The sequence below is a fragment of the Ambystoma mexicanum genome, chromosome 5p (assembly GCF_040938575.1).
Source record: "Ambystoma mexicanum isolate Mex_15411 chromosome 5p, UKY_AmexF1_1, whole genome shotgun sequence".
Taxonomy (NCBI): domain Eukaryota; kingdom Metazoa; phylum Chordata; class Amphibia; order Caudata; family Ambystomatidae; genus Ambystoma; species Ambystoma mexicanum.
This window is the reverse complement of record NC_090930.1, coordinates 1206462637-1206484075: the sequence shown is the minus strand read 5'-3', so window position 1 is coordinate 1206484075 and position 21439 is coordinate 1206462637. Positions and strand designations below refer to the sequence as shown.

The 21439-nt window shown below is 43.3% G+C and overlaps 1 protein-coding gene across 3 annotated transcripts in view; it reads left to right on the top strand.

Moving 5' to 3' along the window:
* The window catches only part of LOC138481499 (MARVEL domain-containing protein 3-like), a 401994-nt gene extending 380825 nt beyond the window's left edge, over positions 1-21169 (top strand). For all 3 annotated transcript variants that reach the window (XM_069613680.1, XM_069613678.1, XM_069613679.1), the window contains one exon: positions 12244-21169. In XM_069613680.1, the coding sequence (XP_069469781.1) occupies positions 12244-12923 (680 nt within the window). In that variant the 3' untranslated portion in view covers positions 12924-21169. The remainder of the gene's footprint in view (positions 1-12243) is intronic.
* Positions 21170-21439: the final 270 nt, after the last annotated feature.

Genomic DNA, 21439 nt, shown 5'->3' with positions numbered 1-21439 from the left:
AGTCCGTTTGCCAACATGATTTTTTTCAAAGTAATTTTGACCGACAAAATTACTACTAAAAAACATTGATTTAAAAGTTTTTAAATGTCCCCCACATCCTTTCACTATACTATTATCCCTACCGCAAGCCCTCCCTTTTAACCACTTAGCCACCTCCTATATATTTCAATGATTTTTTTCTTTGTAAATGCGACGACAAGAAATCATGTTGGAAAACAACTCCATACCGTTCCAAGGCATATGGGACATTTCAACCACATTCTGGCCAGATCTCTAATTTCTCCACAATTTCTCCAGCAGTAAGGCGATGTGTCTGGGTAAAGTTTGAGAAGGCTTTGGGAGACGCATACCCGCTGAAACATTTTTGATCTGCATACTTTAGAGTTGCATTTCGATGATCTTTGAGCCCTTTCCCATACATGTTACCAGGCTTCCTCCAAAAAGGAGATCCAAAGTTCTTTGTCACACATGCACATTGAAGCCTGCGAGGCAGTGGATTGATAGCATTCCAGAATGTTAGGATAGGAAGAGATTATCCTTGGAGATTCCCTCACCCACTAATGGCTATGGACCCCTTGGTGTGTGTGTGTGTGTGTGTACTCCCACTGCAGTGATCTACTTGTGAGTGATCCAATGATGCCACTGTGTGGTGTTGAAGCAGAACCACATATTGAATAGATGTTTTTAGTCAACAAGCATAAAAGGCTTCCTATTAGAGTAATGTGTACATAGCATAACATGTTTCTGATGCTTCCACACAGTCCAACACCCCTTAGACATCCCAGGTGAATAATCTGGGTTAATGGCGGCCGGGAAGAGGGGGGCCACAACCCTCCAAGGATTCCCCATCAGTCTAAGCCCTTTATCCCCTTCTTGCTTGTCCTGTTTTTTGTATATATCCCCTAAATATATAGAGGCTGGTTTTGGCTTTCCTGATTTTAAAGAGAGGCTGCATAGGAGAGACATTGTTTGATGTGTTTTAATCTTTGATCCCAAAAGCAAGAGAACACTTCAGGATCAAGTTTATTTATGAGGTGAAGGAAGGCCATTGATATAATGATGTAATTATTTTACCCATATATTTCAGGCATTCCTTCGACCAGGCTAATGGAAATGTGTACAAAAGTTGTAAAGCTGTTTCACCTGCTCCTGTTCTACTGATACCCTGGATTTAAAATCCTTAACTCTGAACCCAGACCTTGCAGGATCTGCCGAGTTCCTCCACAGAAGCTGTTGTCCATGAAGAAAAAAATAGTGCCTGTATGTAATGCTGCTTTGACATGAACCTTGGTAATCCTCAGCTTGCACTGTAGCATGAATGTAAATGCTCTGGGCCAAAGGGTCGGTGGACCTAGCGTAGATTAAGGACAAAGTGTGGTAAACCTGGTGCGTGTGCCTGTTGAACTGGTGGGGAAATTTCAGGGGGTCATTGGCTACAAGGGCAGGGAATGCACTGCGGATATCCCGGTGGCAAAGAAAGGATCAGCCTTACTCAGAATGGCAGGAAAAGAGGAACATAGGGGGTTCGCATCCAAGCAAGCGCACCTGTTCCAGTGATATCCGAGGTGGACGATAGAGGGGCCTTGGAATTTCCAATTGTGTTCACTGAAATTCTAGGAAAACTATGGGACTTTCAACACTGTATCAAGATGAAGACAAGTGCACATCCAGTGGTGCATACGGTGCGGCCTGTTCCTCAACACATGAAGGAGCAGCTACATGGGGAACTTGATGGACTCTTGCAAAGAGGAGTGATAGAACGTGTGCATCGGACAGATAGGGTGACCCCGGTGGTGAGATGAATGTATGGAAGCCTTCAGGAGATTAAGAGAGGGATCTCTAATGCAACTTCTTTGGGGGGAGGGGGGCTTGTGAGTGGACGAAAGACATTGTTGACTGTGGATGCCAGTTTATCGCGTCTGGGAGCATTTTTGTTGCAACAGGACAGTGGGAAGGAAAATAATGTCATAGCCTTTGCGTCTAGGCCATTGAAGGGGACAGAAAAAAAATATATTCAGTTGTAGAAAGACGCTTTAACTGTGTTTTGGGGCATTATGCATTTTAAGTTCTTCCTGTGGGCCAACTGTTTACTATAAACGGATCACAGACCTTTGTTACAGATGTTGGCTTGTGGAAGCTGGTCCAAGGGTTAGCACAGAATTTCTAAATGGGCATGATTTTCAGATGTGCTATTTTCCGGGTAAGGAGAATGTGGTGGCAGATTGTCTCTCATCGTCGGGTGGATTGTGCGAATGAGAGTGAAAAGATGGAAGGAAAGGAGGAAGAAATGACTGTTGCCATTGTTGAGCAGGGTGATTTCAATGAAGAATGGAGGTTCTCAGAAAGAGATTTAGTGCTTAGCAAGGTGGCAGAGTGTACTGTGAAAGGGTGACCCCTCAGGAATGATGTGGACAGGAAATGCGATCATTTTTATGAAGTGAGGATGAATTGGCTTTGGTTGGAGGGGATCTCAGGAGGGGCCATACGGTGATTCCCCCTGAAGGTACTGGGGACAAACGGATAGAGATAGCTTTCCAAGGGCATTGTGGTGTCAATACCACAGAAAGGGTGCCAAGACAGTTACTGGTGGCCAGCAATTGATGGTGGGGTAGATAGAGTAATAAGGAATTGTAGGAGATGTTTAGCAAGTGACAAGAGTAGAGTGGTGTGCAAGACACCACTCCGATCTGTGCAGGTGCCCAGGGAGCCTTGGCAAAAGGTTGCAGTGGGCATAATGGGACCCATTCAAGGGCTGGGTGAAGGTTTTAAGTTCATTTTTGTTTTAGTGGATTATCACTTGAGTGGATAGACTGGAAGGGGGCAAAGGGAGCAACCACGGTGGAATAATGGCATTTTTCGAGAGTTTTTCTTTCGTGCGGGGTTTCCCATGGAAATTGTAACTGATAATGGTGTGCAGTTCTGTTCAGAAACAATGAGGACATTTTTGCTGCAGTTTGGGATTAAACACACACGCAGGCTTGTACCACCACCAGGGCAATGGTCTGGAGGAACATGCCAATAGATTCCTGAAGGGTGGCATTCAGCTGGCTTAGGAGGTTGAGGTTGTTGTGGAGTGCAGTTTTGAAACGCATGGTTTGAAGTTACTGCATCACACCCCACTCGGTTACTTAAGTGTCCCCTTTTGTTTTGCTGAAGGGACGCCAGCCGGGAACACAATTGTCTGGAATTGGTGAAGTTGGCGTGCAGTGCGAGTGTAGACTGAGAAGAGGTGGTGAGAATGGTAGAAGCACAGTGTCATTATAAGGGCATGTTTGATGAGAATTTCAAGGTTAGGGATTGGTTTTGATTAAGAATCCCAGGTGTGGTCTAAAATGCTTAGAGCAAATTCTTGAGGTCAAAAAAGATTGCGGCAGTGAGGAACAGTGTGGTGTTGGTTGGTGAAGTGTGGTCGAAGCATAGGTTGGTTCCCCCTAAGGACTGTGGTTATGGCGTTATGGTCCGTGAGGGTGGCGGTAAAGTGAGACGTGAGAAGTGTGGATGAGGTAAGGTCTGTGCGGGATGGGGGTCCTGTGAGTGGGAGAGCTAAAGTTTCCCATCAAGCTTAAAGGTTTTGTTTGTGTTTAATTATTTCGTTATTTGTTTTTTTTTCTGTTAACACCAGTTTCTCATTCGTTGGTTGCCTATACCATTTGCATTGTCTTGTTTTCTCAACATTGTTGTTCCTTCTTAAGGGGAAGATGTGTTAAGTCCTACTAATGTGTGTTCCAGAACAAATGAGGTTCTGGAACATCGGGGGGTGTTGGGAGAGAGCCTATTACAGCTGGCAGAAGGTCCTGTTGCTCTCTGCAGTCTTGTTTCAAATAAATAACTTGCCTCCTCATCTGTCTTGGTGTCGTCCCTCAACTTATCAGTGTGGTGGTGGCCGACCCTGGTCCCCAGCCTCTCAACGTCAGGATTGAGGAGCTCGCTAACTTGGATTGTACTGACTTGTGTTTAATCGGAAGCTGGGCACCTTTTTGTGGCCTCAAGTTCATTGAGGGATCTGCAGCTGTGTGGAAGTGACTCTTGTCAGCCCCGCACACTACGAGTTTGTCAGAGGAGTTAGCTGCAGGAGGTGTCCTTTCGGCGCTGTGTTGGCACTGGGAGGCGGAGCCTGGTCTCTGTAGTACCTACCGTAGTGCAGTCGACAAATCGTCTTTTAAAAAGGGAGCGTTGAGGACGGATGGTGTATTCTGCTCGTTCAGGGGGCCTGAACGAGTTGGCGTTGTTTGAATTTATTTTTTGCAGCAAGCATTTTTTGAGGCGGCCCAGTGTAGGCCAATAGTCGTGTCTCTATCGCGCAAGGAAGGGGCAACCTAGCAACACATTGTCAACACTTGCACCAGCCCATAGCTGGCCCTGTATTATGTAAGGAAGGAAGAAACGTAACCAGGACTCACAGGCTCAATGCAACACGTTGACACTGCCCATTTCTAATCAAGGCTCAGGAGCAGACTTCGATAGAACTGGAGACTAAGCACCCCCTTGGATACTGCAGCGTGTCAGCCGTACGCCCAGGGCCCATTCTGGGGAGGCGTTTGAGGACTGTCTACTTTAGGATGGAAATATAGAGGCCCATCACAGGAAAGTAGCTGAGGTACTGTTTGCTGTTTTTCTTCTGCTAACTTTGACATTTCCCTGCTGTTGGGCCCTCAACAGTGTGTTGTGAAAATCAACACATCTATTTTTTGTTTTCAGCAATTTGTTTGGGTCAAATAGCACTGCTATTTTTAATTACTGTTGTTGGGTATAGGTATACTCAAGGAAAGGGGTGGGGCTTATTTATAATGGCGACGGTGGGAGTACCAGGTCCGCCTATGTTTGTCTTATCCTGATCTGCTAAAGGTCAAGAGGATGCCCTGGAAGAAAGGCATTTTATAGGCTATGAAGGTCAAAGGATTTTTGACACGCTACCTGACATTGTAGAGCTGGATGTGGAAGGGAATGTGAATGAGATTGGCATTGCTTTGCAAAACCTTGACAGACATTTCGAGTCCCGGATTAGCACTGTGCTTGAAAGAGATCACTTTGGGATGAGGGTGCAACATGAGGGGGAAAGCGCTGAGGGTATTACGGCCTTACGGCAACTGTCTTTGCATTGTAAGTTTGGGGCCTAGCTCGATGAACACATTCGGGACCAATTTATATTACATTGCTCAAATGACAGGTCCATGAGGAGATTTGGCTGAAGGATGAATCCGATCTCGAAGAGGTCCTCGTTATAGCGGCGAGAGTTAAGCATACCTTACAGTGTGTGGCTAAACTGTCTGAAAAGGAGGCAAAAATTCCCATGGGTGAGGTGTTTAGAGTGGGGGATCAGAAAAAGGAATTTCGCAAGGGTTCAAGAAAGAAACCAAGGGATAAAGGGCCTAAGGGAGGAGATCCAGTTGTGGAGAGAATGGCTGGTGTGAAAGGGGGGGTGGGAGGGAAGACCGCTTGGGGCAGCTCCAGACGTTTTGCCAATTCACCTATTTGTCCAGGGAGGAAGGTTGTATGTGGAAAATGTAAGAGGTGGGGGCCTTTTAACTGCTGTAAGAATTATACCATTGGGGAAGGCAGGAAGGTGTTGGGTCGCGGAGGAAACGAGGCAGTCATTAGAAGAAATGTGAGGGTGAGGATGACTGCGAACATCCTTATGCTGTTATTGGAGTGAATGACAGGATGGTAAAAATGATGGCTGATTCAGGACTCAAAATAACACTAATGTGGCAGGATGTATATGAGAATGTTGTGGGAGGGAGTTAGTGACTTACTGCCATCTGATAGGAGGCCAGGTGGATTTAATTGTGGGAGGATTGACGTGATTAGGAAAAATGTATGTGACATAGAGTGGAGAGACTCTTAGGTTGGAGGGAGCAGAGAGGTCTGCGCATACGACTAGATCCGAACACAGTTAAACACAGTTCGGATCTAGTCGTTAAATGAAAATATCCATGTTGATAAGAAAATCCGTGCCCTTCATATACTGCAAACGTTTAACATTCTTGAACGAGCGCAAAAGAAAGATTAGGCTACTAAGAGTCTTGGGTCAAGGCCAGGAACCTACTGAGTTGTTGACACTAATGTGTGAGGGCTAATCTTCCATTTTAGAAGAAATTGCAGGACATTGGTTGCTCACTAAAGGTTACGAACCACACCTGTTGTTGCTGTGACAAATCGATTCACACATATTGTTGAACTGATAGGCTCCGACTGGATTAATTCATTTGTTTGTTTTAATATTTATGTTTGACTGTTTGATTCTCGTTTTTTTAAGATTTTCTAATAAAATGTGATGTTGTGCTAGAACTGACCCAGACTACCATTGTTTGAATTTAATTAACACTATGGTAGCATTGCTCCTTTGGTATTCCTTTTTCCCTCAGTTCAGTATCTAACAGCTGGGTAGCTATTATGGGAACTGTGTTTATACCTTTGTATTGAAGTCCTCATCCACAAAGCCCCCTCTTAAAAAAAAAAAAAAAAAAAAAAAAAAAAGAGGACGTGTCCTGCTCATTTTGCGTTCACTCCCTTGAGATTTATGGCAACAGCCTCTCCATTGGGATCTCAGAATACCGACTCGGCAAATGGCAGAGCGTCCAAAAGGTGGCAGCCAGCCTGCTCCTAAGACTGAAAAGCTATGCACCTATCAGACCAGCCCCCCTGTTGCTTCACTGGTCCTAGTGACTGAGGTTTCACTAAAACCCTTTGCATAGCTCACCACACCTTTCATAGCACGGGCCCAGAATCCATCACCAGGAAATTCTCACTATCCACCATTGAGTGCTTTTATCCAGTAGCAAGGCTTTGCTCTCAATACCGAGCTTAAACTGGAAACTGCGGAGGATCATTCTTCCTTTAAACCAAACGCTGGACCTTGCTCCCCAAATGGATGCACGAAGAACACACACCATTTGACATGTAGGATACCTGGTTATTCAACTAACAGTTAAGAACAACACGTATATGGATAAACCTCAAACTTGCATGCCAAGTGCCAACAAGCAAGATTGTACACCTTTTTTTTTTTTTTTGGTCTGGTCCTGCTTCACATCCACGATACAATCAACATAAATATATAAACAAATACCTTCTTAACAGCTAACCATCCTGTGGCGGCAGGCAATTTTCTTCGATATTTATGAATGGGTTTACGTGAATAGTTATTAAACGCCAGTGGATTTTAGTTGCTGTCTTATGAATAACGTTTCTTTTTCTAGCCGACTCATTTCAGCGGCATCCCTAAATAACTGTTTGCTCTGGTAATGCTTGTTTTAGGTCTGTTTTTCTGTGCAGTGGACTAAAACTCAACACTGCTGGCTTGCCTTTTTTCTGTGCCGAAGACTTTTGTAGGCACATGGTATAAACCACTGTAAAACATAACATTCAAGTGAATATTGTGAGGTGATAAGAGGTGCTATGAAAGGCTGTGTTGATGAACTCCTTTCGGAGCTTATAGGCGATAGATTAAATAGTCATGTGTATCTACGTCTGACCACCTGGTAAAAGTTTGAATGCACTTGATGGCATGGGAGGCCGTTTCCCACCGTGCAAGCCTACGTTTTTGTTCCAGAATGTTTTTTGCGTTTCCCTTTCATCGCGGGATAGTGACCTATAAAGATGAAGGTTTGGAGGGCGCAGGGCAAGTCGCTGCAGCCGCTTGTTCCAGCATGATAAAGATGCAGTGTCTGTTTTTTGTCTTGCAAGACACACATCTGTCTCCACTGCTACTTTTAAATGCAAGTATGAGCCTGGTTTCTCCAACAACCCTAATCCTTTCCAAGGACAGTTCACAACAACTAAATACCTTGATTGCGCACCACGCTTTCCTTCCCCAATAAATGCCTGTTAGGCAGAATCCTGTGCAGTTCTCTTGGGGAACACTGCAAAAAGATTAAGACTACAGGAGTAAGCAGTAAACCCAATTGGTAGCAGTCCGCATCACCCAGATTTACCTGGTAGCTGTGGCTGAGCAGTCAGACCTCTCTCAAGAAGAGTAAGGCAGTATACACAATAGGGCTAAAAACACAGAGTAAACAAACACTGACCTGAGCTTTGTATAAAAAGTATATCATTATTTATTTAAAACACACTTTAGGCAATATGCTAGCACTCTAAATCAAAAGCAAGTTAAAACAGTCAGGTAAAGCATACACACCTCCCTTAACTATTAGACATGTCAGAGTTAAAACACCACGATTTGTTAAACAGATGTGAGCGCCTAACCTGATGGCACTCCAATAGTTCAGTTAAAGGGAGAGAGAAAGGCAGAGCATAGAAATAAAACAGGTCCCAACACTTTTCGGAGTTCTCAGCAAGGGAATAACAGGCAGTAGATACTGTAGAGCCAAAGTTCATAGGCCAGGCCCACTTCAAATGGAGCAAAGCGAAATGTGGCCAGGATCACAGTTTAAAATGCACTAAACGTGTTTGCGGAATGTTCAAAAGGGGTTGGGGTGATTCAAGAAGGTAAAGTTAGAAGGTCTGGGGCCAACCCAATTGGCAAGCCAAGGATTTAAGGGTCACCTTGGGCAAACCAAAGAAAGGGAGGCCAGGCAGGACACAGTACCTTAAAGAGAGAGGAAGCTCCAGCAGTGGCAGTTGTTCTGGCAGTGGTTGCAGTTCGTTGTTTCGACCAGGGGAAGAGTATCTCGTCGAGGAGGAAACATGGAGTTGTTGCACTGCACAGGGATGAAACCAGCCACGGAGTTCGTCGATAAAAGGTGCGTTCCTTTTATTCACGGTCAAAGTGGTGAAGCTTGACTATCCGGCCGCCGGGGTGTTTGGCACGGACGATTCGACCAAGAGACGTCTTTGGAAGGCGAAAAGGGCAAACTGGTTGGTCCCACCAGCTCATAGGAAGAAGACTCGTCCAGCAGAAGATCTTCTCTTGTCGTTGGGAAAGTGGTGAGTTTGTTGCAGCAGGGCTCCACTGGTGGTGTCGTCGTTGAAGATGGCTCAGCTTCTTCCCTCTTCGGATTCTTAGGTCCTGTGGCGACTTCTGAAGTTCAAGTCCCAAAGGCCCTGCTATTATGCAGAAAAACCCCCATTCAACAGTCTAGCTGTCACTCAAACATGCCAAGTGGTGAGCCGGGCGGCTCACCACTGGCCCAGTCAGAACAGAGTGCGACTTGAGTTGCTAAGGCAACGCAGTCGAGGGTGCCAATTCCCCTCACCACTCATCCTGTGTAATCCAGACAGAGTGGCACCATTTGGAGGGCTTCTGTGGAGAAGCCCGCCAAAAGGTGGAACAAAGGGTTCGACCTTGGTCAGAGTTAGAGAGGGACACGAACGCCATTTTAGAAAAGAGTTCTGGCAAAAAGACCAAAACGTGAATTTGATATTAAATAAATAAACCGGCGGTATCTTTAACATTGCATCAAAAAGTGGTGAGTTTAAAATCAATGGGAACATCCCATAGAGAATATTCTGGTGGAATATTCCGCGTGGTAACCACTGCCACCAGCCAGAAACTCGACAAGGTGGGACTGGATAGTGCCCCCTTGAAAACAGACCCAGGGGCAATATAATTAACCCCTTCCAGTACTTCCACAATATGATGGTTTGTACTGGTTCTGTTCACAATTTTGGACTAGTAAAGTCAATGGTGACTTTACATACCCTGGGAGACAGTAGTCAGTCCCAGGTTATGGAGTCTGTTTGGGGGTCACTAGGACACCCCTGTGTTACTGCACTGAGGGTGCTGTGCAACACGCACATAAAAAAAGAGTGGGAGAAAGAGTCTCACTCTTAGCAGGAGAAAAAAACAAACCCCAAAAATCCAGCAATGCTGCTGGGGGACTCGCTAGGTTTGGGAAATTGGCCTTCTAAGAGAATTCTCCCTAACAATGCCCCTCCTCTGCCCATGCGCCCCTCTCCCTACTAACCACCTCTCCCTCTAGAATTTCCCACCACCTTACACTGCAAACACCCACACAGCCCCTATAAACTTATCAATTACCACATCTACATTAACGGATCGGGGATGAAAGCCCAAAATCCAAATGTTCGAGGGACAAAAGACCGAAGATTATTTTTCTGAAATAATCTTCGGTCTTTTCTCCCCTGAACATGTACAACGTGGCCCCTGCACCCACCCACACCCTTACTTACTGTGTGTCCCCCACCACACCCTTACTTACCTTGTGTCCCTGCAACGCCTGTTCCCTTTCACTTCTGTGATTGGGAACCAGCGCTGCAGGGTCCTTTGTCCTTTTTTTTTTTAATTTAATTTTTTTTTTATTTGGGGGGGGGGGGGGATGGCAGCAGGGACACCTCCGCAACCCGTGCTCACAATATAGTGAGCAAGGGTGCGTGGGACACCCCGGAAACCCCAAGCCACGAATGTGTGATTTGGTTGAATTTTTCGGCCACTTGGAGTTTTCGAACGGCCCAAAATTCGGCCAAATCACGCATTCAGGGTTTTAAGCTCGCCCATTTTGTCCAGTCCCACATTAACTTGGCTGTGGTGAAGCTCAGCCTAGTTTGTTCTATAACAAACACTCCCCACACTAGCAGTGTACCCAGACCTAGAGTGCTCTGTTTCACCAGAACGTGGACCCTCCCTTTTCTTGGATGCTAATACTTTATTTTTTTTTCTTAAGTTGAGAAAAGCAGTGTCTGCCGTTCCTCAATTTAAAACAATTGCATACCAAGGTGGCTGCTATGGACAAGGCAGAAGGAAATTACACATAGCCCCTTCTCCCTTTTCATGGTAGCCATTGCAAAGACGGGGAATCGCCAGGAATACTGAGTGGTCGCGGCACTGGCGAGGGACAAGGGAATATGCAGGTTAGTAGGGTAGGGTAGGGGTGGGCTGGGTTGGGGATGTGGAAATTACGGATTGGGATTGGGAAGGGGACATGAGGGACTACAGGGGTGGACTTGCCTGCCCCTCCCCCCCCCCCCTTTGTGGGGAGGATGGCGGCCTCCTGCTTCTTAGTAGTCTCGGAACGGGGCCTTTACATCTGAGCTTCCTGAATGACTGAGAGGACGAGCCAACACCTCTCCTCTCCCCCACGCACCAGGGTGCTAATATTTAAGTTTTAAAATCTTCCATTGCATGCTCACCCTCCGCATTTGCCTTTCTGACTCGAGTGCAAGTGGATTCCTCTGGGGTGGATTTGTTTACCATAGATCAGTTTTATTTCAATATGTTGCATCCAGTTAATTTGGCCCTTCCAATTGCAGTCCCAATGCCCAGGTATTCCGAAGTACATCCCTTTTTGAATATCACCCCCTTTCCACTTTTAGCTATTTTGAGCTTCATAGTTTGACGACCAAACTCAATTGAAGCCACTTTTCCTAATAGGTTTGTATAGTGCTTCATGCTGGGTTCATCATTTGAGGTACGTTGTCCTCAATCTATGGACTTCGAGGGAGGTCCTGGTCAGTATAGACACACCCCCCCCCCCCCCCCCCCAAAGGAGGCCATACACTGAACTCTGCACCAGAAAACTGCATTACATAAACTTATCACCCTTCATTGTTAATTGAGCAATAAATCCAGACAGGCGGGCCTTTACTGGGCCAGGTAATGCCTGGACCAGTTATGTGCAAGATGCACTGCAGTGCACTGAACATTGTGTGGGGCCTTCCGGAATTATGCTCCTTGGGTAGGATTAGTTTCACGCTTGTGTGGACGGGTGTCATCCATCTACTTTCTTTGTTGGGGATGATGGGTTATATCCCTCGACATAGTCAGGCGTTTTTAAGGCAGTGTGACTGAAAGGTCGCATGCATGCATAGACATTTCCAAAACACCAGATATCGTGCAAGTGCTCGTGTGTTAATGCAATCTCCATTATAAATACACAGCAGTGGGATTGGGCAACCTACTGCGTGAAGCACAGGAAAATGGGTATTGTGTCATATTTACCAAGGGTGTTCAATTTACCACTTGCATGGCTTTACAGTGGTGGAAAATGAAGTTAGGCGGTCTGACTCTGCTTGTGGCAGCACTGTGGGGGTAGTCTTCAAACATAGTATACATTTTTAAATATGGAACTGAATTGTAGTTAATAAAGAAAAAATGTAGCCTTTGCCTAGTCCCTCGGTTTACACTAATCAGAAGATGACCATATTGTTTTTAAAGTATACCACAGCCCTTCAGACCAGAGTAAATGATTTGATATGTGATGGTCCTCTCAAATGCCTAACAGTTTAATTATGAAAACTCATTGATGTATGGAAGTGGTGCAACAGCAACTTTGCATAGCCGGAGTTGCATGTAAATCCTTTTAATTTGTATTCTGTTTCTTGCAGGTATTTTGCAGTTTGTGGAAATTGTCGTCAACATTCTGGTCCTCATATGCGTGGTTGCCTCCTTCGCTGTGACGTCTGGATTCACTTCCTCAGCCGGCCTCGGAACGGGTTCTATGAGTCTTGACGCAGCTTACAACCCATTCGAAGGGACTGAGTTCCAGGAGGCACGTCAACTGGACATGCAATATAGCCAACTCCGAGCACCTGGTGTTTACGGTGGCGTTGCATTCAGCCTGGCTGTGGGAGCCATCACGATTGGTTTTCTAATTGTAGGGGCCAAGCCCTTCCATAATCTGTCCATCCGCATACTTATGGCGGAGCTAGTGTTTGAGGCACTTGCTTGCGCAGGGTACATTATAGCCGTTGCCCTCTACCTCCATTTTATCACTGTGGTGAATGCTACAGACTTGTGCAAGAAGAGGGAGATACTATATTCACGACGTGGGTATACTTGGATGAACTGTGAAGTTCAAGGGGGTGATGCAGCAGTTGCGATTTTTGGCCTCATTGCTTCTTGCTTGTACTTGCCAAGTGCTGTGCTCTGTGGTCTTACCATCAAAAGTGTTCGTGAATACAGAAGAAACCTTCCCCCAGAAGATTACATTGCTAGCTCATTCAGAGAGCGAGACTATAACATGTATAAAAGCTCAGAAGATCCTGCGGAAATTACACTGGTGTAAATTGATAATTGGGTAGTGGCTGCAGTCTATGAAAGTAATGCAATTTTGAGCAGGAAATTTGTTATCCCACATGCCCTCCAATTGAGCATACAAATCGTGTGCCAGCAAAGGAGGAGACAAACCTGATTGTGTGGGGCAGAGCTAGACCAGATGTACTGGGAAGGGCGCTTGAAAAGGTTATTTCTGTACCTGTGGACGGCCAAGTGGCCAACAGTGGCGGTGGACCAAATGGGATAACAACAAGAGCAAGAACATGTTCTACCCCCAAATTCCTTTAAATATTTAGGTTAAACGGAAGTACAGTCTATGTAACAAGATATTTAAATGTGTACAGTGTATGGGAACATGTGTGGTTAATGTCTTGTATTTGCTAGAATATAGTTAATGTTGGGTGTCGTATTTAAGTATTTTTTTTGTTTTTGCCCCCTGGTGAATGGCTTTCTAATGATCCGCACGTTTCAAAGGAGCCTAGAAGGCTAAGCATTGCAAAATGTTCATGAGGGTGCAAAGTGCAATGGAGCAGGAAGCAATGGCTGTTGGAAATACTGCAGATGGCCTACTTCAAGTAAATGTTGGTCGCTCTATTGAGCAGAACTCGCTAGACCTTGTATAGTGACAAGAAGTGAAAAGTGACTTGAATGATTTCTTTTAAAAGATAGTCAATTGCCATTAAACTGCATGGCTGCAGAGATATTCCAGAGTTGCATAGATGGCCCGTTTCCATGATAGTTTAGAGTGTGCTTATCTGTGGTTTCTATAGGGTTGGCCAGCAAGCACCTTTCTTTGGTTATATTATCCAGCGCGTTTCTCAGGGTATTGATGGTAGTGAATGACCGCTTGGTGCATCCTACGCTCTCCAAATGGTCTCAAGTTCCTTTCCTTACTCTGATGTCTCCCATGACCTCTTTGGTTTTGTTAATGTTTTTTGCTCGCTAATCCTTCTGGTAGGCAGACTCGGGCATTTGCCATTGTTTCTGTGAAGAACATTGTTACTAGATTTCCATCCAAATGTTTTAGCTAAAGTCTTCACCCCTCAATTGTTAGCAATGTGTGTGCATGTGACTCACATCCTTGGTATTACATTACCAGTGATACAGGCGTGACAGTCACTTTGTTTCTGCATTTACCTTTTAATTATGGTTAGTAGTGAAGAAAAACACATGCATCCAGCATCGATCATATGGTCACTGGAATGTGAAGGACTCAACTGTACTTCTATACCCCAAAGTACTTACATGTAACGTACACCTACATTTTATTTTAATTCATGCACCTGCCATCACGGAATTAGCCAGTCTTTTGCGTTATTTTAAAATTCTTGGTCCGTCAATACCATGGTAGTGATGAGTGCTTGAGTGGTGGGTAAATCTTGCCAAAGGTGTGTGAACTCTACAGTAGGGGCTGCTTTCACAGAAGACAGCTTTTCATAATGTTGCCCACTTTCGGTTTATTTCAAAGCCTGTGTGCATCTGTGGCAAATTAAACCATCTCATAAAAGTAGGCTTGATCTTAGTGTCTTAAAAGCCTAATATGTTGAATCAAGGCATTGATATGGCAAACTTACTGACTGCCACATATCTTAATTTGTGTGTAAGATTTTTACTCCATCAGCTGCCAGCAGATACAGATTTTAAGCATTAGTCAATCATCCATTTAAAGTTAGGCTCAAGAAAAATGTGACCTATGGCCACATAGATTAGATTGAAAGCACCAGCGACCCCACAACAAATCCGAAAAAATCTACATTAATAAAAACAAGAAACAACCCAAATGGCTTGGAGAATATAGCGAGGGGATCCCTCTGGAGATTGACCGCTGCACTTTGAGCATCTATATAATGACAAAGCACTCTGGCTTGTCAAACCCGGTCCATATAAGGTTGAGTGCATCTACAGAGCGTAAGCCTTGTCCTGTTCCCAACTCGATTGAAAACATACCTGGTTACCATGCTGTGGTGGTTCTCACTGGAATTGTAAATGGCTTTACAAAACTAGGATAATATTGTCAACTTCAAACTCTAGTGCAATAGGTTATTTTACCTCTTGGCTAAGTAGTAAGATGATATGTACAGGAATGTTTCCACATTGCGAGAGATGTGTATTTATTATGGTAATTTAACATGTTGTAAAGTACATTTTCGCCACCACCATAATCTTTAAGGAACAATCAATATGTCCTAAACATGGCTCTCTAAATGATTCTGATAGTGAGTAAACCAGTTACACTGAATGCTGCCAAAGGTTGAGTCGACTACCACAACCTTGCCATGCACGCTTTACTGGTCACTGCTTTTGTTTGTACGTCTGATCTGCCTGAATAATTCCTGTGAAATAGAACTGTGAGTTCCCTATGACAAGTTGCCATCGTTTATTGCACATCATTTAAAAAAAAAAAGCGTGTGGTGCCATTTTATGCATCGATTGGTGGGAAATTGGAGCTTCAAGATAAATTAATTGTGGTTGTGGGGGAGGAGGTATAGGACAGCAGATCCTAGACATTAGGGGGCCATAGTATTCAATTGAAGACTAGTGTACTTGCATAGAGGACAAGCGCCTCTGCACATGACGCTGGGGGACCAGAAAACTTCAAATTCCGGAGAACAAGCAGGGGCAAAGCCAACAGTTTGGGCTTTTGTGTAGGCATGTGATATACACTGGCATAATGGTACTGCTTTGTCATAAGATAGTAACAGCTGGAAAATGGAGCGAGTACCTGGGTGTATGATGGTGGGGCCTGGCAAAACCTTACCTGATACAGATACACAAACCAAAACTGTTGGTTTTGACAATGCTTGTTTTTTACATTATTTTTTTTGCAAGAAGCAGATGCTAGTACACACGTTGCTTATAAATAAAGTAGCTAAAGATACTGGGTTGATCTTGTTCCTACCCAGGGAGCTCATTATCAGCTACTTTAAAGCCATTAATTTTCAGACTGATTAAAAAATAATATTGGCAGGTCCTATACAACGTAGTTTGATTATTTGCGAGAGAGCTAACGCAGACATCCCATGAGGGTGTGTTTTGGGAGGGTAAAGGCAAATGTGGGTATGGTAGTACGTGCAAGCATGGTCATGAGGTCCATGAGTGGCTCCCTCCACATATTCGATGTTCCTCCTATATGTACCCCAATGCAATAGTTTTTACTTCCGAGGCCATAGAGTGCCACCTAAAAGGCCAAACAAAAAAGACATAATCGGAAGATGCCCGGAAGTAATACTTTTGGTTTGATTAAAAGAGAAACACCTAAGTAGCGACTGAAAAAGGGTGAAGCGACTGTGGCCGGTGTGCATCACCAACATTATTTTAGTTTTTTGATTTGCATAAACCTTATACTAAATACATTTTTTAACATTTCAATCCTCGTAATGAAATAACTTTTGACAGGTATCCAAGTGCTAAATGTTTACCTATTACTCATTAACCATATCTAAAATTTAATTGGTCTTAAGCATTATATAGAAACGGACTTAAATACAACTTGCTTAAATACCGCAGCAAAATCCATGAAAAGATGTCTGTTTCTCTAGAAAAGGGTTCATGACCTGTACAACATATCCATAAACATTATGGTGCTTTCAAACATGTACCTAAAATTTGATTTGTAAGTAACAAAATGAAAATGCTTATACACGCTATCAGCCTGATGTTTTGGGCTTTCATAATTTGATATTGAGGAAATAATCGAACATATTTTGCCATGTGAGGCAATTTGCTGAAGTGGGAATAAGTAGGGTATGAGAAGTGTACTTTCCTGTGGAGTTCCTCGATGAAAAGTAGATGGACCATATGATTAGTTAGTTAAAAATCAAAAATTATAGCTTAACTGAACAAACCAGAACATCTGTTCGAACATGTCTAGAATCGGAGAAAGCTTCAACTTTTAGGATCCAGTGTAGGATATTTTCTTCTGCAACATCCAATGGCGAGTTTGTCAACATTGCAGATGCATGCGGTGTGAATTTGGTTCTTATAAGACAAAGGTTGGGGCAAGCCCTAACAAAGACCTCAAATTAGGGCCTTTGGTTGTGGTGAGCCAATCAAACTCAAAAGTTGGGGTTAGCATGAATTCCAGAAAACGCAAAGTACAAATTCATAAGTTATCAAATATTCCCAAGAAAACCCCTAAACCTGTGATGACATTTCTACAATTTTGCTACTGGTTGTAATTTGAGCCATACCCTCCTGCAATCTTGCCTCTGACTTCTTGTTAGTAATTCTGAAGCCAAGGTATATAATTTGATTCTCATCAAAGGTGGGGGGGTTTTATCCAAGTACCAAGCAAACTTAATCGCTAAAATCAGTAAAGTAGAGCTGCTGAATTGAGGTTTTATTTTGGCCTATAACTAAATGATGAACAACCAAACCAGCCCAAATAGCAATTGTGTGAAAGCCTATGAAGGAGTATGATCCACAATTATTAAATCAACCACATGGGCTAGCCATGCAATTGATGTGCCACCCAATATAGGGCGAACATTCTCCACATTGCAGACTTTAAAAAAGGTAGAAAAAGTAAAGCTTAAAAATGCAAGGAGCAAGAATGCCTTAACCCATGCTCTGTCTCAATTTCCTTAGAAACCGCACCCTCTGTAGTTAACACAATGAGGACAACTGTCTGCATGTAAAATGAGAATCTTCAATAAGCCCTTTGGTATTCCCCAACAAGTAATTTTAGACCACAAACTATTCCAGTCTGTTGTATCCAATACTGTTGGGACATAGATTGATGTGTTAATTTGAGATGAAGCAGAAATCTTCAGGCAATTACTGATGGACCAATTTAAAGTGGTTCCCAACCCTTTCATGAAACCCAATTGTACCTGAATAAATTATCAATAGAAGATACCCCCTACAACTCCTCGACTATTAGAGAGGAACAAATCTTTCTTGAAATTCAGTGCAATCAGTTCAGTTATCTGGCGCCTCCCTTGCTTCTCTTTTTTGGATGGGAATCATTTGGGATTTCGACCAAGTGGATGATAAAACTGAATCTCGTACAATATTGCAGAGAATAATACTGAGGAGTTTGTCATGTGACTCAGGTGAAACTTTTTTTAACCAAATTAGATAAAACATCTCGCCCAGGTGCTTTCAAATTCTTTGTTTCTTTCTCTGCCATAATCTTTACATTGGAAAGTGACAGTCTATCTGTATTTCCATGTTGTGTTTACTCTTTTACTAAACCACATTTCTATGCAAAACAATTAATCAATCCAAACCTCCTCCTGAAATAAGTATTTTTCCGAGCTGTGTGCAATCTTCTTCTGTAGCCACTTGGGATTTAAGTATTTTTTGAAGCCCCAAGTTTAAAAAAATGGTACCATTCTTTTTCCATTTTTGAGTATATGCAAATTTCTATGGGAAGTTTGGAATTTTTTGTATAACTATGTTTAAATGTCTATAAGCAATACATTGTTCTTAGGTAAGATTAAGTCTCTTACATTTCTTAAACCCACCGCAGGACATGCTTTTGCAATAATTAATCTTTCTACCATTTTTAACAATGGGGGGGCATCTAGGTCCGATTGGATTTAAGTTCTTAGAACAGGAGATCCACTTCGAGATGCACAGAACAAATAGGTGGAAGAAACAACTGGAACATAGCATGAGCTTCTCTGCAAAGTAGTGATGTCATACGGGCAATATTCTACTGGGACCAGATCATTTATTCTTGCCTTTATTAACTGAGACTACCCAACTATGCCACTGCACCCCATGCCTGAAGATCAGCATATAAATGCAGGCTTATGTGTATGATTGCTTAACAAAGTATCCTTAGTTGGCGGACACCAGGCAACCCCATATAGACATTGATGTGTACAAATAATCGAGCATGTATCCTTTTATACTTGGCTTCCAAGTCTCTGGAATATCTCCTTTTTTTGGGGGGATCCCTTTAACGTGACCAAATCACATTCATTCAGATAGTCCACCCACTGGAAACCCTGCACATTGGGAGTCTGTTGAAAAATTAATAATAATAATCGAGATGGGGGAGTAGTCCTCTCCATGCACGTTTTTTATTGCATCCAGGTATCTAGCATTTAGGTCGCCTTCAAGTGATGCTGCATATATTAGGTTAGTCTCCAGACAATATTAAAGTACATTTTCTAAGCATATGACTCATGTGCTCATCAGGTTGGCTCTAAGCATTAATGGCCAGCTTTTTAATAAGGGTAAGTCTGGTCCATCTTAAACTTGGGGCTAGCATGTCTATGATCTCCCCTGACACATCAGGAAAAACTACTGGAATTGTGTTTTTAATAGCTATCAAGAGGTCTCTGGGTGAGGGGCGCATAGTCACTTTGCAGTAGGCCTTCAAAACTGGTGTATCCATTTTTAAAGGGAGGCTCCACCAACAAGGCCTCTTGCAAACAAATAATTTGGTGTGGCCTTAAGTAATATAAGGGCTTGCAATTTTTCAGGAAACTGTGAACACTACAGGAATTCCAAGATGTTAAACTAGACTTCACAGCGGCCTTGTAATTGGGCAGTAACACTGGTGGCAACCTTAACCAATATGATGTTTAGACCTCTGCTTGAGCTTTTCGAACCCTATCAAGTTGCCCCTTTGGCTCCTTTTATTGAGCCCGCTTGATTTCTCCTGTGTCTAGTCACTTCATTTGGGATAATAGCTACGCCTTTCAGAACAGAATCACTCGGCCGAGTCAAAGCAGTCATTCAATATAATAGGTCAATCTTTAGCCTTGCTTTGGAGGTTTCAGCCCCCCAGATCCATATCTAGGTCAAGGAAAAGGATAAAACGCAACCCCAGACAGAATCTCTTGGGCATAAACCATGGAGCTAGACAATGGGAAGCGATATGCCAACTGTCTCAAAATACCTGTAAGCAGTATAAACACCCTGCTAGCCATACTCTGAGTTGTGCAGCACTTTGCACGGGACTACACTAAGAAGAACATGCTCCTGTACCATGCAACTGGATTTGGGTTAGGAAATAGTCTGGGTAAACCCATTATATAAGCACCAGAATGCAGTGACCGCTCCACTTAGCATCTCTGAAATGGTAAGGACAAAGGGCTGTCAAATGAAACAGAATGGGAGAGGGTGTTGAGTGAAATGTATGTATGAGAAGCAGAGAAAGAATTGGAGTACAAAGGTGCATCAGCAGGTGTGGAAAAAAAGCCCAATGTACATGGTTTGGCCATGTAGAGACAACAGCTTGATACTTTTTTTCAGTTTTGGCTGTTAAACTATTGCATTGGAGTACAGATAAGAGGAAGATGGATGTGAGAAGGAACTGCCCATGCTGATCCCCAGGCATATTCCGACCCACTACTTGCCTCTTAAGGCCTAGCGGTATCTCCAAGCAGTCTTTTGAGTGGTAATGACTTAATTACTGCTGTAAATGAGCTCCTTATTTAAAAAATCTCTTGATCAAGGGGGTCATCAGCCACTTGATTTGTAAGTAATATGTTTATTCTTGCACTGAAGTCCTATTAAAAACGAGCATTAGCAAAGGCAACTGTTTTGGCTTTTGTGTAGTTATTAGGCATTTGTCAGGCACATCATATACACACATTTACTCGCACCAGTTTCCAGCTGTTGTCATCTTATGGCCAGGTAGTACTATTTATGGCAGTGCTTGGCAAATGCCTATGCCATGCCTACACAAAAGCCAAAACTATTGGCTTTGTCAATGCTGGTTTTCCTCTGCAGTATGAACCGTAAGTACATGCTGCAGGATGTGGGGGTGGTGTGTTCGCGTTCTCAATGGCCGGCAGTGCTTTAATCCAGCTGCCACTAACAATTGCAACCTCATATTGATGTTGAACTACTATAGATTTTGAAGCAAATGTGTTTGATGGCAAATTTGTACAGCAATGGTGACGAACAAGGTATGGTAGTGATAATTTTTATGTTTTGCCCACTTTTATTTACCTCCATGCCTTTTTATGACGACCTCGGATGATTTCTTCATAGAAGACATCTCTCAAGCTGCTTCTTGCCCGTTTTTAGTGTTTGTGACCTTCTAGGGTCCAACTTGATTTATAAGTTCAGTATAAATCACAGTAACACGACCATGAATTGACTTGCAAAACTAATAAGGATTTCCTTGTGTTTTTGTGGTAGTCCGTGAGCCATAATCAGATCGCGCTGTCTGAATTGTTTTTGCATTCTTGCATTTTTAATGGAAAGCTGAATAATTATTAAAAGTTGTAACACAGACAGGTATCGTTTTAAAAATCTTTTTATAGTGTAAATATTAAAAATTGGACTGTATGCTGACTCTCACTTATTTCTTTAAACCCTCTAGAAGCTGCGTCTAATTTTGCAGGTGGTCAAAACTGTAAACGTTTGTTGCTCTGAAAACAAAATCTACATTCCAGTTATATCCAGAATTGCAAGCAGAATGTTCTTCACTGAATTTTAATGGTGGAAGAAATGTCTTTAAAGCCAAGAGCAAAAGTTATTCTCCAAATAAGAAGCAATCTGGAGCCATTGTTTAGGGTAGTGGTGAGGAGCCTTTTGGACCGCAAACTTTGTTCCCCA